The following is a 17,411-nucleotide window of genomic DNA, read 5'->3' on the forward strand; positions in this document are numbered from 1 at the left end:
TTTGTTGCTGTTTTCATTCCAAAGCATCTATTATTAATACGAATGTGCTTTTACAAATATATATCCTCTCTGTTGTTATGCGCTATGTGTTTATCATTTGTTTCTCCTGTCTTTTTTTTTTTTTTAATTTTACTTTTTTGTCTCTTTTTTCTCTTATGGCAGAACTGAAATTGTTGCTTCTGTTTTGCATTTGGACGTTTTGTTAAAATTCCAACTCAAGGGGCCAGTAAACCTAATTAAGAAAAAAATAAATAATATTATAATAATATTGGCAGTGTTTACTGAACCAAATTACATCATACTAATATATGAATGTAGATTTCAATGCAAAAACAAATAATTAAAAATCTTCTGGTCTGAGGCAAATAATTTGGTTTTTCCTTGTCTTTATTATGAAGCTCATCATAAGAATATGATCTGTATGTATCTCATTCCAGTTCTAGCTTTAATCATCTTCATGTAGAATTTTGTTTGTGACCAGTAAGTATTCATTATTTGAATGATTAACAACTTATCAAGTATGGATCATTTTTAAAACAGAGAGCCGAGCCAAGTGGATGCTAACTGAATAGTATTATCTGTGGTTTAAAAAAAGATACTATGAAGTTTTCTGTAGGGCAATGAGTTACAGGTTATGGAATAGCAAGCCTAATGATGTGCCCTTGTCCATTTCAAGTAGAAATTTCAAAATAGAAGTATACCTTTAACAATTGTCACACCTGACAGACAAGCTTCTGGGTTGACGTAAGTTATTGTAAAGTGTATGTTCTCCACACGTCTTTACTGCTTGTTCTTATCCCATCTACATTTTCCCCCAGATGCAATCTCTAAAGATTTAACCAGATTATTCTTTGCCCCCTTCAATTACAATTAATTATCAAACATTACTTTTACTAATCATTTCCCATGGGCCAGAAAACGGGGCTGCACTTATACTGTTATACCATCAATATTTTTTAAGATTAGCCACAATGTCAAAATAATAGATTTACAGTGGCTTCACATTGACAACCTTAGATAAATTAGAGAAACAGGATCTTTTACCGAGGATGGATCTTTGAAAGCTACCAAAGATTTTCTTATTGGCACAACAGAACTGAAAATTAAGCCAAAATACTGCATATATTTTACATTTTTAAATTTCTCAATTGCCCCACTCCAAGACTGATGCATTTCTGATTTTTAGTTTGATCCTATCTCTGGATTCCAAAGTGAAACACGTACTCCAGCATCACGATGAGTTACAGCTTTATTTCAAAGTTTGATTGAAGTCAAACCATCAAACAGCCAACTGGTGATCCTCATCACCAGATCACATCATGTCACTTCTCCCCTCCAGAGCGCAGACTTTGAACATAAAAACTGTAGCGCATCATATGGTCTATACAAAAATGAATTAAAAAAGGAGAAAGTGAGGGAAAAAAAGACGCAAAATTGGCCTCTGAGTTCGTCCCCCTTCATATCCACCATTCTCCATAGGCCACTGGAGCAATAAATCCTAAAACTCTACTCTTGGGATCTGTTTTAGCATCAGACAAATGTAAGCATTGGGACTTAGTGGAGGCAGAGAGGAGAATTGGAGGAAGGAGAAGGAGGCAGAAAAAGAGGCTAGGGTGAAGTTTGAAGCTCCGACTCTTAGTAAAGAGAGCCTGTCGAGCAAAATCTGTGATTTTGAGAAGGGGATTGGAAAAACAACAGAAAAAGTTGCCCCTCCCACCCGTAAGTATGAACATAGGCCCAAGTACAAACTATAGCCACTTTCACCGATGCTACAGTATTCACATGCACTGAGTGTATGCAGTGCTGAAGCAGATGTTCTGGAGAGATGGGAACACGTACGAAATGCCAGGCACTGCCATTTATCTTGTTTTAGGAATCTCCATCTCTCAACAACTTCTGCTTCTACTGCTAATGTAAAATCACTGTACATGCCTCCTGGAAGAAATACAGATTAAAAGGAGCCACAATATGTTTGTTTCTATTTCTGAGAACTTATGACAACAGTCTGTTCTGCTGCCTTGAATGCAGCAGTTTTGGCATGTTAACATCTGGTTTGGTGTTTTGACAGGAACCAAGGCAGGAAAGGCACTTCAAAGTGTGGATGTTCCCTCGATTTCCTGGCGGTTCTGTCGTAAGCCCTATATTAAAAAAAAAAAAAAAAAAGCAAAAAAATAAAAAAAAACGGTCAGCTGGTTGACTCCCATTAAAGCTTTGAGTCCTTCAAGTGACCAAAGGGGAATCTGAAATATACAAAGAAGAAGACAGGGTCCTGGTTAGTGGCTGCTGGAAGTAGTCTGAACTGAGTCATTTAAAGTTTAACAATAAGGTCAGAGAGTAAAACGGCCACAGAATGATAATCTATGTCCTAAAGGACTGATTCAATATTAAAGGAACTTACAAAGACAAAAAAGGTCTTCCAAACTGAGTGGTGGGGATCTAGCCCTCAATGGAGACCTCTGGAACGATGTGTCCATTCAACGCTGTCTCAACTGGCATGTCCTGAACAACAAAAGACATTAGATCAGGTTAGAACACTGTAAGATCACGAGTATTAACCGAAAACAAGTGAATTAAGTTGGCACTCGAACGTATTTTGAGCATGACTAAATCCATATTTAATCCAAAAAAAAAAAACAAAAAAAAAACTCCACTCAGCACTTGTCAAGTGTAAATAACCAGCACAAAAACAAGCCGCTCTGGAAACACTGAAGTCCTTTACCACTGAGTTGAGCTGTACAGACTCCACAGTGAGCTGCATCTGACATGGCATGTCACAGATTTCTGACTTAGGTTCTTCTGACAGCACATCTAGACATGTCTGCTCAGCAGTAGCATCCTGGAAAGGAAAGGAGGGGAGAGAGGTGGTTAGGAGACAGAGAGTCCACGTATGTGTTTAAAAAGACATGTACTATAGGCTATATTCCATACAAAGCTAGAGTATATGGCTGCCAATTAGCCAGTCGCCAAAACAGTAACTTACAACAACCATTTCCACTGCAGGGGCAGTAGCAGGCTCGGGCACAAGCTCAGGAATGAGCTCAGGCACAAGCTCAGGCTCAGGCTCAAGCTCAGGCTCAGCCTTAGGCTCAGCCTTAGGCTCAGCCTCAGGCTCAGCCTCAGGTTCAGCCTCATGTTCAGCCTCATGTTCAGCCTCAGGCTCAGCCTCAGGCTCAGGTTCAGGTTCAGGCTCAGGTTCAGGTTCAGGCTCAGGTTCAGCCTCAGGCTCAGGCTTAAGCTCAGGCTCAGGCTCAGGCTCAGGCTCAGGCTCAGGCTCAGGCTCAGGCTCAGGCTCAGGCTCAGGCTCAGGCTCAGGCTCAGGCTCAGGCTCAGGCTCAGGCTCAGGCTCAGGCTCAGGCTCAGGCTCAGGCTTAAGCTCAGGCTCAGGCTCAGGCTCAGGCTCAGCAGGGGTCACATCCACACATTCTGTTTGGGCGTTGAGGGTGCCCACGATATCCTAAATGCAGCAGGGAGAGGAATAGGTTAGAAAAGACCGATGATACAAATGGACCATTTGAAATGCATACGGCTTGAGGTACGGTGCAGTCCTCTTGATCATCCAGTTTAAATGCCACAGGATCATTTCAGACCATACAACTGAACCCTTTTGTCACAACGAAAGAATTACATTGATTTGACAGTGGATTACTTTTACCGTGACACTAAGAATGCATCAGGCTGCATTGCATTTGTTTGTTACATCCTGCCACCTGGTAGACACAGGCCTTAGGCAATTCATTTACAGCTCAGGTCTGCTACTGGTTCAGGGGGAAATAGTCTGAATTACAGACGCAGGATGCCAATGAAATGTCGGCTTTTTGCGACTTAAACAGATCTTGCTTACTAGGTGTAACATAACAGTTATAATCTCCAGCGATAAATTCCTGCCCATGTGGTTCTCACCTGCTGGACAGCAACAGACTCAGCAATGGCACCCTCCACTGCTGAGACGGATTCCGTGACGACAAAGTCATCAACCAGCGTGTCAGCAACGTCCTGGGTGGCAGGAGCCTGGAGGGAACAAGAGAGGAAAAATGTTCCACACATTAAGCACAAAGCACAGAAAGTATGTAAATCAGTAAAAACATAACAGCATAACCCATAAACTTCTGATTTGGGGATGATCTATGCGACTACCAGAGCACAGTTTTCACATAACATTAGGGATGAAATTAATTAAAAACCCTAGGTTTTACCTCTTCGCCTTCAGTTACGGGAGTTTCAGCCTCTTCTACCGGAGCCTCAGGGACGGCATCTGGCACCTGGTGAGACAACAGTTACTTGTACTCATGACATCATTTTGCACATCACACGCAGTTAAGTAACAGTTACAAGGAAGGTAATAAGCATAATGTATTAAATGTATTATTAACTGCATGATGTATTTCTTAGTGGGGAGAAAAGAAAAAATACTTACCACTGGGACTTCCGCAGATTCGGCAGGAGCGTCCTGATGTAAGCAAAAAAATAGAAGGTCACAGTGTGTCTTTGGTGTTTGTTGTTGAATAAAATGTTGAAATAAATTATGCAATTGACAGAACATGCCATAAAAGCACAACAGAAAGTTCAGCTTTTGACCACCTGCTTGATAACCTACTGATGTAACATTTAAGCCACATGCTACACACGAGCCACAAATGATCATGCAGAAAAAAATATGTTAAAAAAAAAACTCATCAAAGTCAAAAACTGCATTGTACCACTTTGCATTCTTGGAAAGACAGAAAAACACAAAAAAAGAGGGAAGAGTGAAGTGTTTGTATCAATGTGGCACCTCTGCGATTGTAACGGGCTCAGCAGGGACTTCCGGTGCGCCTTCTTCAGCTAACACTTCTACTTCGGCTTCAACCTCTTCCTCCTCAGCTGGAGCCGCAGGACCGACGACCGCTTCAGTCACCTGCTCAGGCTCAGGTATCTCCGTGATATCCTCCTCCACCGATTCCACGACTGTTTCTGTAACCGCCTCAGACGCAGCGGGTTCTGCCTCCGCGGAAACTTGGCCACCGCTATGCGCTTCTACCACCGGTTCTTCAGTGGCTTCAGTTACGGGCTCCGGTGTGGCGGCGTCCTCTGCGACGGCCACTTCCACCTCCACCTCAGTGACTGTGTCTTCCTCTGCCGAGGCCTCGGGCTCCGACTCAGTCTCTGGCTCGCAGACATCATGAGTCTGCTCATGCAGAACCAACACAGCAGATGTTAAGGAGCCATGCAACATGCAACTAAAGGACAAATATGTAACTAAGCTTTTCTCCCTGGACAAACATACAGTGGGAACAAATTTACAGCGATTTAACATTCATGACTAAAACTACTGAGTATTAACTTCAATCTAATGTCAAACCATTCAGTCATAAAGTGTTACCTCTTCAGTCTCTGGCGTTATGACTGCAGCCTCAACCGACCGAACCTGGAGAACAACAAATGAATAAATACAGTTTAGCAAACCCTTTATTTATGACAGAATGGCTGGATGGGCAAATTGATCACTAGAAAGATTAATATCATAATATACAAACAATGGCTCTTTATTTCAACTGAACTGCCAAGATCAGTAAAACTCCCAAAAAACATGTTTCTTTTTTTTTTTTTTTTTCATGAAAACGTGGGGTAGGAGAGCCAGATTGTGATCTGAGAGCTGTGTTATTTAAGAGAGAAAGACCTGAGGCAAAGTGTGGTTGTTATTTATCAGGTGTGAAGCTAAAGGCACACAAATGTTTTCCAGTGAAAGGCTTGTCTCTTGTCTAGTTGCTGCTGCCGTAAACTTAGAAAACACGAGTGGAAACTCGTGAGTTACTCTTTTTTTTAACGAAAGCTGTCACTTCCACAACTGTTTTGGTGTGACATATGAGCAACACCGCCACAAACACTGACATTTGTTACCATAAGAGTTTAGACTTTTGTACTCATTGAATACATTCTACTATTCTTTTTTAAAAGGGCAAATCTGCATGGCCACTAATTAATGAGAGCTCTTTGCTTTGCTTACTACCGCTTCCTCTTGGCTTCAAATGTGTTGTTCTGCTCTACATAGAACCTCCTTAAAGGCATTTAAAGGTGTCTCTTTAGTATGCTGCTCAAAAATCAAAGCAGTTCTCGCTTGAAAAGTGTCATGTTGAGTTATGCTTCACTCATACGCATTTGCACCTGTGTTATCTGCCCCTGGCTTATACCACAAAAATGTGTGTGTGTGTGTGTGTGTGTGTGTGTGTACACATGTTTGTGTAAAATTCAGGTTTGTTTTACTTCAGTATCAGCAGGAGCTGCCACTGGCGCCTCAGCTGGGGGTGTGACCTATGAAGGAAAGAAGGAGAGCGTTTATTCATGAGTCAGCAGAACAATCATGAACATATACTGTACATGCAGTCAATCTAATAAAACAGACTGTAGTTGGCAAGAAAGTACATCTCATTAAAAGGCACTCTGGGATACATTAACAGCCATTTTGAAGGCAATTAAAAATATTTGCCTAATGTTATGCTGCTGCCATTTTCTGTTTTTTTTTTTAAAGGTCGAGCTTTGGGAGGGGCACACAAATAGCTGTCCTAAAAATGTGCCCAGAGCAAAATGGTCTTCCACGCAACAGTTTGTCAGCCAAACCGTAGCAGCGGTGGCCACGAGGCATTTAACAGAGAAAACTCAGTGAGGGTCTTAGCAGGTTTACTGTGTTCAAGACGAGCCAAAATGAGGATGTTTTCGGATTGTAAATTTGACCTGGCAGTCCACATAAAACAGCAAATGCACACCATCTTCTTAAGAGTGTGCTTTGTGTGGGACCATAGCTGTACCTGGGGCAAAGGGGAGGAACCCTCTACATCCTACAGGAATGTTACAACCAGTTGTATAATGGGAAGATTCTAGGCCACCTTCTCGCCCCCTTTGCAAAATCCGCCTCAGGTTCAGAAAACTTTTTCATCTCATTAAAACTGTCTTCGCCATTAACGTCCTTACTCCACAAAACCCACACAATTTTTAAAACTCCCACATCTTTAATTCCATCTTTTATTATCTCTGCAGCATTCATAATGGCGCAAGTCTGCAATAGACAGAGAAGTTCAAGTGTGTGACCTGCTCAAGTGTCCATGAGCAAGACATTACATATTTATCCGTAGATGAAGCAATGTTCTGTAGCTGACACTGCTCTAAGACCTTGTCTTCTTGTCAGTTATAATGTTATTAGTATTACTGACAGAGATATGTATTTCCCATCCACAGATGCCCAAAGAAGCCCAGATAATGATAGAAACCTCTCATATTTTTCTACTTCTCAGCCTTGCCATCAATTTGCTGGAACAGTTGGCGGCAGCCTAGATGGCCACTGGCAGCACGCACTGGGCAGCCAAGCGTGTTGAGCCGTAGTGGCAATCACAGCGAGCAGCACATAAATATTGTAAATCTTCATAGTCCGACAGTAAATTATTTAGCCTGTTATGTACCAGCTCTACTTCAATGTAGGACAAGCCCAGTGCATGCAGGCTGCTACCGCTAGTCAGGAACAGGCCAGTCATCCATTAGCCAAAATCGTCTAATTTCATCTATCGACAGTAGTTAGAACAGAGTGAAAACTATCACAGAAGACAGTTCAAATGCCCCCTGGTGACACTCGAGTTACTTGACCATCTCCGCCTCTTGTGCTACTGAAGCGTGAGGAATCCAGTCCGGCAGGATTTTAACAACTTCTGAACAAAAGTCAAGTAGGCAATCGTGCACTAATACTTGAGAATGGTAAAAATATACCCCAGCCACAGCCTTGGAGGGATGGTGTATGGGAGGGAAAGGAGGAGAGAAGGAAGGAGGGAGGTGGACTATAGGCCTTCCTTTGCTTGATGGTAAAACACACACACACACACACACACACGTGTGGCTCCATACAGTATTCACACCCCATCCAGCCTGTCCCAGTACCAGAACACTCTGTACCAAACTGATCTGCACACAGATCCTGCCCCACAAGTCCTATTAAAAGACAAATTCAGCATAAACCAAAGCTGATGTAGGAACAGCTACATTTTACACAGACCATTTTGACACAAACACAACGACATAGTGTACATAAATGCACACGACTCTATGTTCCGTCCAACTTTATGCACACAATATTTAGATTCTCATTTTGGATTTTTTCAGGATCTCTGACAACCAAATAAGATAATTGACATTTTTGTCAATCTTGTAAAGAATAATCTTGTAGATAACTACAAAAAACAGCTTTTGAAATCATTGTCAAAGCAAAAATTAAAACAGAAGAAGGCACATTTTGACTGCTCTCTGTGCAAAACTAAATGGTTGAGCTAACAAAGCTCTGAAGTGTCTAACAAAACAAACCCATAAAAGTTGCCAGGAAATGTGGGGAGGGTTGAATATGTGTGTGTGTGTGTGTACGTGTGTGTGGAGGTAGGCTGGACACTGGGGAGAGGAGGGTTGGGGATCCTCGCATATTTTGCCACAGGGTGATCATTTTTCCAAGGTCCAAAGTCCAAAATAAATATCACTTCACACATCGCTGTCCCCCACTTTTTTCTCTCTGGCTGATGTTAAACGTGATAAGAGAAAATATGCTTACCCCTCATTTGCTAGCCTGCTGTAATTCACATTTTCATTGGGAGCAAACCGAGAGCAAATGTACCCCGAGTCATCCCTTCACTAGAAATTTGTCACAGACTTTAGAAAGGTTGTGACAGCTGTCTGTAAGCTCCTCTTCAGCACATAAATACCAAAGGCTGAACTACACACATACCAAGACACACACTTCCACAGGCAGATGTATCCCCCAATGTCCCAACAACACAATATCCCACCTTCCCCAGTCCTGTCTCCTACCGGTACTACCGGCAAGGAACCAGCAATAAAAGGAGAACACATGGGTGAACGCATGCACGTGCTGATCAGACAAGCTAATAAGGGCCCACAGGAGGAGGGGGAGGATGGAAGAAGGGATGGGGGAGAAGAGGGGAGAGGAGAAAAGTGAAAGAAGGAGGGCAGAGGAGGTTGAAGGAGGGAGAAAGGAGAGACAAGAGAGGAAACAAGTGGTGGGAGGGAAGGAAGGTTGATGAGGTAGAGAAAATTTACAAGGGAAAACTGTGAGGGACAGAAGGGGGGAGGAGTGGAGGGCTTCAGGAGCACAGAGGGAGCAAGCTGGTACAAAATGTTCAGCCACAGCAGGGGCCGCACCCACTGTCGCTTTAGGCCACAGAAAAATGAAACACATTCAGCAGGTCTGTAAATTTGGGTGGTGGGTTTATACTCACCTGACTCTCCGTGGCGACATCCAGAAGTGGTGGGGCCACCTCTTTTTGACCCAAAAGCCAGCTAAATACTACCCCCATTTATGCCTACTCTGATCATCTGTGAGTGTCACAGCTCTAGCTTGACACGTGGTGTCACAGAGTGAACACTCAGACCTGTGGCCGCAAGTGCAAGTTTACCAAAGCTCAAGGATCACAAAGATTCACAAAGCCAAAATTTGAGAAAAAGTTCATAACACAAAGCAAGTACAAACAAATACTACAACTGTATGTGTTTGCAATTGCAGTCTGCGCTGACTAATTTTCAGTTTTGCAAAAGAGTCTGCGAGTGTTTCTATGCGTCTCCGCTGAATCTGGCACATCTGCAAGCAGCGAAAGAGCAGGCAAAAAGCAAGGCAGGAAGGGATGAAGGGGAGAAATGGGTAGTGTGTCGTAGGGGCGGGAGGAAGAGATGGAGGGGTGGAGGGGGTGGATACTGCCACAGCTTAACAACACCATGATGGGCAGTCCATCTCCTATAGAAACATCTTTACTGGTCCTGTATAGATCAGTGGTTAGAGCATAACACTAAGGGGTTAGAGGTTACAATCCAAACCTCCAACTCAATGACATCCATGTGAGCCAAACGGGACGGCCCAAGTATTATTGGAGAACAGTGTGGCACCGAGTGAAGGGATAGGAAATGGCCACGCCATTGATAACATCTCCTGTCTCCGCTTACTCTGGGCCCTGGGCAGCATCGTGCACATCCATGTGCCCTATATGTGGTTATGGTTCAGTTATTGGGAGCAAAGACAAAAGAATTTGGTGTGTGTGTGCGTGTGTGTGTGTGCATTTGAAAGTGTGTATGTGCACTGAATTCAGGCACATGGATGTACATGTATGTGCATGGCTGGCTGAAACAGAACATTCTGTTCCCAAGTTATGTGCATGATGGCTGATGACGAAGACTATATGTCCATTGTTTTTCAACTTGCTATTGAAAATGTATTGCTTTCGGGGGGTAAAAAATAATCTTGGGAAACATCTTTCAGTGATATACTTTTTTTGTATGAATCTCTGTGTACAGTCAGCACTCAGTATAGATACAGAGCTCGTGCAAAACCAATTGCCAAAGGCCATGCATTTCCTTAAATACAACAGAGGACAGACAGCAAGCTTTTTCATCCTTTTCTTCTCAACTTAACTGACTTTAAAACTCAAAACGACTTCCTTGACCGCTTGTATTAGAAAAAGGAAAGAAAATCTAAAAGAAAGACACGTGCTAATTGATGCAGGCAGTGATAATGTATAATGACTGCTGAAAAAGCTCTGCCCAGTCTCCAACTGATGTAGTCTACAGTCTCTCTCCTACTTTCCACCTCTTTGCTAAATGGAACATGCTGTTCGCTCGGCACCTTCCCCACCCCCCACTGGCAATTTTACCTCCCATCTCCAATAAGGACCGAGCGACAGCACATACCATTTGACCAAATAGCAACCAAAAAAAAAAAAAACACCAAACACTTCATAAAACCAAAACTCACACTGACGAAATTTCCAGAAACAGCCCATAGAAAGTTTCTTTTTCCAGCAAACCATATGTAAAATGGAACCTAATGATGCTCATTTCTCCAACACTTGAATAACGAGCATGTAAAATGTCAACTGCATCTGTCAACTTTAAATGAAGGTACCTGCTGAACCCTAAACAACTCATTGTACCAAAAAGGAACCAATTTGGTCGGATGTCATAAACAGTGGGTAATTTCTAAAACTAATGATGACACCAAAGAAAAAAATGTTACTGGGAAGTTTTGTAATAAGGCTTCACTTGTTTGGTGAAGTCTGAAGAAGACTGAATCTCTATCTGAATTTTGTACTGATGATGGAAAACCAAACCTTTTTTAATTCCTCAGTCCAACTATCTCTAACGTGCACACCTGTGTAAAAAAAAAGCTTTCTTACCTCAGTTACTGGTTCTATTTCGGGAATGATAAGCTCAGCCTCCTGTACTACAGCAGCTTCAACTACAGTGGGCACCACTGGTGGAGTCTCGACGACTGGTGCTTCTTCGGTGACCGGTGCTGGGACTTCAACCTCAACTTCTGCTGGAGTCTGTTCCAGCACCACGGCCTCAGGCTCTGGTGCTTCTACCGCTGGTGGAGTCTCGACGACTGGTGCTTCTTCGGTGACCGGTGCTGGGACTTCAACCTCAACTTCTGCTGGAGTCTGTTCCAGCACCACAGCCTCAGGCTCTGGTGCTTCTACAGCTGGTGGAGTCTCGACGACTGGTGCTTCTTCGGGGACCGGTGCTGGGACTTCAACCTCAACTTCTGCTGGAGTCTGTTCCAGCACCACGGCCTCAGGCTCTGGTGCTTCTACTTTGTCTGGGACGGGCTCTACGACAGGTTCTTTCACAATTAGTTTCGGTTCTATTCTGGGCGTCTCCGCAATGGGGACAGCAATGGGAACGGTCTCTTGGACCTTTTCTGGAGCTCGTGCTGGAGTTTTAGCCGCTTTCTTTGGGGTTGTGCCGGGGGGCGCACTTACTGCAATCCCAGGGCTTGCTTTGACTGGCGGGTTGGCCGCATGCTGCTCTTCAAGGGCTCTCCTCTGCGCCTGCTGCAAAGGGGGACAGACACAAAAACATTTGGGTTAATGGTTGTTGTCATGTCATTACAATGGTATTTTACTTGTTAACTGGTACAAAATACAACGTATAATCAAATTGAAATTAAGTTAATTAGTTTAGGGTAACATGAATTTATTTATTTTTTTCAAACAACCGAGCCTTTCAAAGTTTGAAAGCTGAAAAGAGCGTGAAACTTGATATTTCCACATGAATCCTCTTGGTTACTTACTGTGGCGTAAGTAAATATATATGCTACTTAATGTACAGTGGCTTCAAAATTTGGCTTTGTGGGTAAAGCAAACTGCTAAAAGATGAAGGTGAAATACAAAGAAAAAGAGGCAAATACTGGTTTTAGGGGTCTGAATGCTACTGAGGTGCTCAGCGTGTTCAGATACTGATGTTGTTGTCAGCCTGTGCTTCATTCTAGTACATTTCTGTACCAGAATACCAGGCATGCCATCCCAGCCAGGTCCGACATGTTTTTCAGCTCCGGACAAAACCCCCTCGGGTTTTAATGGAGGTTTTAGGAGCACAGGCCACTGGAGGGAGGGGCTGAGTTACTGGGAGTGGGCCCAGCAAAGCTAGTTAGATAATGGGAGCTAATTAGTTGAATCAGAGTGTTCCTGACAGGTCTGGTGAAGCGGGAAGGGAAACCGTGCGAGTCAGCAGCACTGATGGGTGCCCCGCGGGCCAGACAGTGGGCCTAATCACATCATAATCAGGTTATAATCAGGTTACAATCACTCCCCGAAAATGCTTTTGTTAGGCCGACAGCCAGTTAGGCATTCACAGTGTTAGACCAATGCTGTAAGCCAACGAAGCATGTGTGTGTAGGTGCATATGTCAATGCCTGTCCAGCTAGCCACCGTCAAAACAAACCCTCCCTGATCTTTGCCCGCAAATAACTCGCTGTCTAGAAATCAGAGCCTCACAACCACAGAGTAATATATAAATATCAATTAATCAAAGTTGTTGTTGACTGTGTTCCTTGGGCCGTATTAAGGATTCCCAGCCATCGCTAGAGAGAAACACTCTTTTATCAAATTGGGGGGCCTTGAACATAAAGGCACGTGTGGCCAAAGAGGAGCATTCAGCTTGACGCCTTCAAGTGACCAGCAGTTCCTTCCCTTCCTCTACTCTGCTATCGCCGAGGTGTGATAACACCACACTGTAAGTGATCTCAGGGCCCATTCTTATCCGAGTGTCAAAAGCAGACACTGGGAGAATCGGAGAGACTGTGCAGACTCCAATCTGGGAAAACGAAGGCAAGACACATTCCTACAGTCAACACACTACCAAATACAGCTGTATGGTGTTGCGAGTCGCGGACCGGCCAGCCAGCCAGCCGGCCAGCCAGAGGCTTAAGGAAGGGCGGGGGTTGGGGAAGAATGCCACAAACTCCATACTGAGAAGTCTTACCAGAGCAGGAGGACTGGGCTTCGAGTGAGCCTTTGGTGGTGAAGCAAGTGGTTATTTTTAGGTTGAAATTAGAAAAGAGAGCGTGGTTTGAAACGATTAATTATTATGACTGGAAATGACGGAGAACAGTGTTTTCGGCTGGAGTAACCTTTGCCCTCTGAGAAACTGGAGCCTCTGTGTTACTTTCTCGACAGTCCTACACCCCCTCCCCTCCCTGCCACACCCACTCCTTCCCTTTTGGGCACTGGATGTTCAGAAGTAAAATTTCTCCCAGTTACCTAAGAGGAGTGGGGGAAGGGGGGGGTCAGGAGTCACATATGCCAATTGTCATGTCACCGGCGCTGCTGCGACGGCACACCGAGCTAAGTAGCCCCTTCTCAGGTCCGGGCAGCGTGCACTGTAAAGTGGATGCGTATTTTCCTGCTTTGTTCGCGACCAGAAAACGTGCTTCTTATCGCTTGTTTTGAATGTGGCCCTTTTCCCGATGAACCGCAGAAAATATAAACCTAAAAGCTCCATCCCTGAATTTTACCTTTTTTTTTTTTTACACGGCCCACGGGGGCTGAGCCCCGCAGGTGAACAATCTTCCCTGTCTCCTGCACCTAAAAGCGGGGCCAGGAGCGTCCTGCATCGGTAACCGACTTTATCATTTCGGTGTAATCTCTTTAGATTGCATTTTTTTTTTTTTTGGTACGACCTTCTGCCTTCGCGAGATTTTAAGCCCGGAGCCCGGAGCGCTCCTCGTAGCGGAGTGCGTCACGAGAGAGAGAGGAAAAAAAAAAACCAAGCAACAACACAGTGAGTGTGAACGCCTGCGGTCGAGTAAGTCACGATTGACATGAACAGATTTAACACAAAATGATGTGTCAGAAAAAAAAAAGACAAAAAAAAAAGTTGTTTTTTTTTTTTGTCACCTTTCTCTTGATATTTGGATTTAAGTTCTTGTTTAGACGCTCGATTTGATCATGGGCGCAAAAGCTGTATTTTGCATCAATCTGTATTCCACGCATCAGCAATCACGATGGGTTTGCGTCTGTTTATGGTTTTTTTTTTGTTTTGTTTTGTTTTGTTTTGTTTTTTCTTACGAGAGAAACCATCAACAGACGCACTGAGTAAAAAGCACCATCATCGCGAGCGGTCAAAAAAGGTCACTTTCCTCCACATAGTCCAAGACAGGAGGGTCCCGACAAATTTAGTCCAAAAGGCTTTTGGATGTGGTCGTGATGAGAAGACTTCTAGTGCGCCCGCCACCACTTACCACCCTCCTCATGCGACGCTTGTTCTTCTTCCTCTTGCTGGGCATTTTTTTTTTTTGGTGTGTTTGCCGGTGGACGCGGTCAACGAACGACGAAAGAAAAACGAGCAGCGAGGCCGAGCGAACAAAGTGGATCTTTATAAAGCCCCCGGTCTTCCCGTTACCTTTGCAAGTGACCTATGAGAGGACTGGGATGAAAGATGGGAGGGGGGGGCGTGGAGAGACACGCGCACACACACACACACACGCACACAGAGAGAGAGAGAGAGAGAGAGAGAGAGATACACACACCCCTCGACTTAACACATGCACGTGCACGACAGCTCAGTGAGATGATTGTATCCGAGTTGGGCTATCTACTGGCTATGTTATGTAACCAGTCCACCACAGCAGAGAGAGAGAGACAGAGAGGGACAGAGAGAGAGAGAGAGAGAGAGACACAGAGAGAGAGAGAGAGACAGAGAGAAAGAGAGAGAGAGAGAGAGCGACACAGAGAGAGAGAGATCCGTGGTTTTACAGAGTGCCACACCCCCTTTCCCGGATCGGTTAGAAATACGTTTGGACTGCACATGGCAACAACGCCACATGCTCCCCGTTTTTCTACCTTTTCTTCTTAGCCCCCCCTTTTTTTTTCCCCCTTTCTTTGAACGTTTCCTCCGAGTCCGTTTTGCGACACACACAACATTAATCACGCCACCGTTCGATTAGAATTTCAGATGATTCCTGAGAGGAAACTAACGGGAGGAAAAATGCACACACACAGACAGCCACTCTGGCGTGGGGAAACAGTGTGTGCCTCTGTAAACTTTTTCTTTTTTGAATCCATTAGAACCATGGAGCCAGAGAATAGTTTTTCATTGTGTATGTCGAATCTAGAGAATAAACAGAAAGTTACGTTGTGCGTTTGCCTACGCCCCCCCAACCCCCCCTGCACTGCATCAGTTGTGAGCACCCGTTGTCTCCCAACTCCTTGGGTAGAGTCGAACTCATGCACAGTTACAAGCAAAGAAGAAACATATGATCGGGCGAAAGGAAACATTGACCTTCCATAAACAAGGTCTCAGTACTTCACACGCGTTGTGTGATGAGGGGAATGTGTGAGTTAAGTCAATAGACACTCGGTCATTCGCTTTTGAGGTATGTTGAATTAAAGTGTTGGGAAAAGGGGGAAATCGTGACCTGTTTTTCCACTGGAAGACATGGCAACGCAGCACACACACCAAAATGTGTGATCCTTCTTCCCTTTTTTTTTTTGGTTTGTAACATACAGAACATAATGTAAAGCAACCGTGCTACTGTTCAATTTTTTTTTTCCAGAGAGAACAACAAAAAAACAAAAAATATCAAGTACTGTACGAGTGAAAATATCGGTCTGGTTTTCGTCACTTGATGAAAACTCAGGGGATGAACTAATTCATTTGGATTCATCCGCCTGGGACCATGAATGTTTCTACCAATAATCACGGAAAGGCAACTAATCCTTGAAAAAAGACAATTTCTCTCTGCTTTAGCATAACCACGTAGGGTCCTGTGTATGTAACCCAGCCACACTCACATTGCTCTGTGTGTGAGGCTAGGGAAAGAAGTCAATTTTGTGTGTGTGTGTGTGTGTGTGTGTGTGTGTGTGTGAGCAATTGTGGGGGTTTTTTTCATGTCTGCTCTAGAATGTGTGTTTGAGGAGGCTTCAGTCTAAGAATGACAGTCAGTTTATATCACTACCACACAGAGTCAGATGCCACATATTCTAAATGTCTCTGTCTATTTACGGTTTTTACAGTTTTTACAGATTACAGTTTGGGTTTTGCGGTCACACGCAGATTTTGCACAACGCACTCTATCACATACTTGCTCAAAAGCTGCTGAGATGTGATCGCATCCGAGAGCCATTGCCTGAGATACAGTTGGTAAATATCTTTTAATCTTGTTAAACTGTACTATATTCACACCGGTTGAGCCGTAATGAGTTTGACAGTTTTGGTACGGGAGTATTCAGTTCGCTATCTTTCTTTGATATGACCTGCTTTGTTGTCTCTTCCTTCCTTCTCAAATGTTGAATGCATGTTTACCAACCAGTAATTACTCGCGTATTGTTCTGAGTAGATCAGCTTAGAGAGCAATGTCAACACGTTTACTCAGGAAAGATCAGTTGCTGAGGACAAACAGTGTCACACTGCAACACTCAGAGGAGATGTATTCGAAACGTTTAATTCTTGTTATTTGTGGCCTTTAGATGGACATTTCTGTACAAGCTATACAGTTTTTTAGCATTAAATTTCAGAAACTTTGTGAGGGAAGGCAATTATCATTCTACAATCCTCCCCCTCTTAGTTATTATCAGTGAACTCACTCACTGAACAAAATGACCAGCCGATCGGGGAAGTATTCAAACTACCTGTTACATCAACATATAGCGTTGTATGCAGCTCCCAACTCCAAGATTTGTTTTTCGTAATTCATCGGTCTTTTTATAGAACGTGCATGCGTGCACTTGTGTCACCTAAAAATCTGCTGATGCTGAGCAGAGTAAGTCGAGCAGGTTTGTCAGGTCACATAGCTGAAGGGTTAACAGGGCTGCTGATTCAAACAAATGCAGTCTCTGGGTCGCACCGGAGGTTTTAGTGTTCTAACGTTTCAGAGAGAGTGAGCCACATTACAATCAACTGTGATCCTACCGCAAAAAAAAAGCCGGAGCAAAGTGGTGTCACTTTAGGACAAAGTGGAAACTGGGCTAACTGTGTTTACAAAATGTGTTCCACTGGTGCCAGAATGAAATACAATCAAATCTTTGGGGCATTGATGGATGCGCTATCCAATGGAAAAAAAAACCTCCCCACTCTCTCTAGCTTGTATGCTGTTGTTTTGGTTTTACTTTGAAAACAACAAG

At 43.8% G+C, this 17,411-nt stretch overlaps 1 protein-coding gene across 1 annotated transcript; it reads right to left on the reverse strand.

The window, feature by feature from the left end:
* Window positions 1–1,174: 1,174 nt before the first annotated feature.
* On the reverse strand, window positions 1,175–14,626 carry si:dkey-164f24.2 (fibrous sheath CABYR-binding protein). Its single transcript, XM_040154638.1, has 13 exons — window positions 14,531–14,626; window positions 11,187–11,843; window positions 6,241–6,288; window positions 5,360–5,404; window positions 4,772–5,164; window positions 4,415–4,447; window positions 4,194–4,259; window positions 3,901–4,008; window positions 3,335–3,454; window positions 2,981–3,229; window positions 2,720–2,836; window positions 2,399–2,499; window positions 1,175–2,240 (listed from the first exon to the last, which is right to left on the reverse strand). Exons 1-12 carry the CDS (start codon window positions 14,573–14,575, stop codon window positions 2,437–2,439), a joined length of 1,944 nt encoding a protein of 647 aa, XP_040010572.1. The 5' UTR covers window positions 14,576–14,626; the 3' UTR covers window positions 1,175–2,240; window positions 2,399–2,436.
* Between the last annotated feature and the right edge of the window lie 2,785 nt (window positions 14,627–17,411).

This window comes from Xiphias gladius, chromosome 19 (assembly GCF_016859285.1).
Source record: "Xiphias gladius isolate SHS-SW01 ecotype Sanya breed wild chromosome 19, ASM1685928v1, whole genome shotgun sequence".
NCBI lineage: Eukaryota > Metazoa > Chordata > Actinopteri > Istiophoriformes > Xiphiidae > Xiphias > Xiphias gladius.

What these genes read in the sequence shown, in the direction of transcription:
- si:dkey-164f24.2 (XM_040154638.1), bottom strand. Translation starts at nt 14,575, where the DNA reads ATGCCCAGCAAGAGGAAGAAGAACAAGCGTCGCATGAGGAGGGTG. An exon ending in AATCTGCGGAAGTCCCAGTG is followed by an intron (nt 4,260 to 4,414) that starts GTAAGTATTTTT and finishes TTGTCTCACCAG; the next exon opens with GTGCCAGATGCCGTCCCTGA. An exon ending in CTGAGCCTGAGCCTGAGCCT is followed by an intron (nt 3,230 to 3,334) that starts GAGCCTGAGCCT and finishes CCTGAGCTTAAG; the next exon opens with CCTGAGCCTGAGGCTGAACC.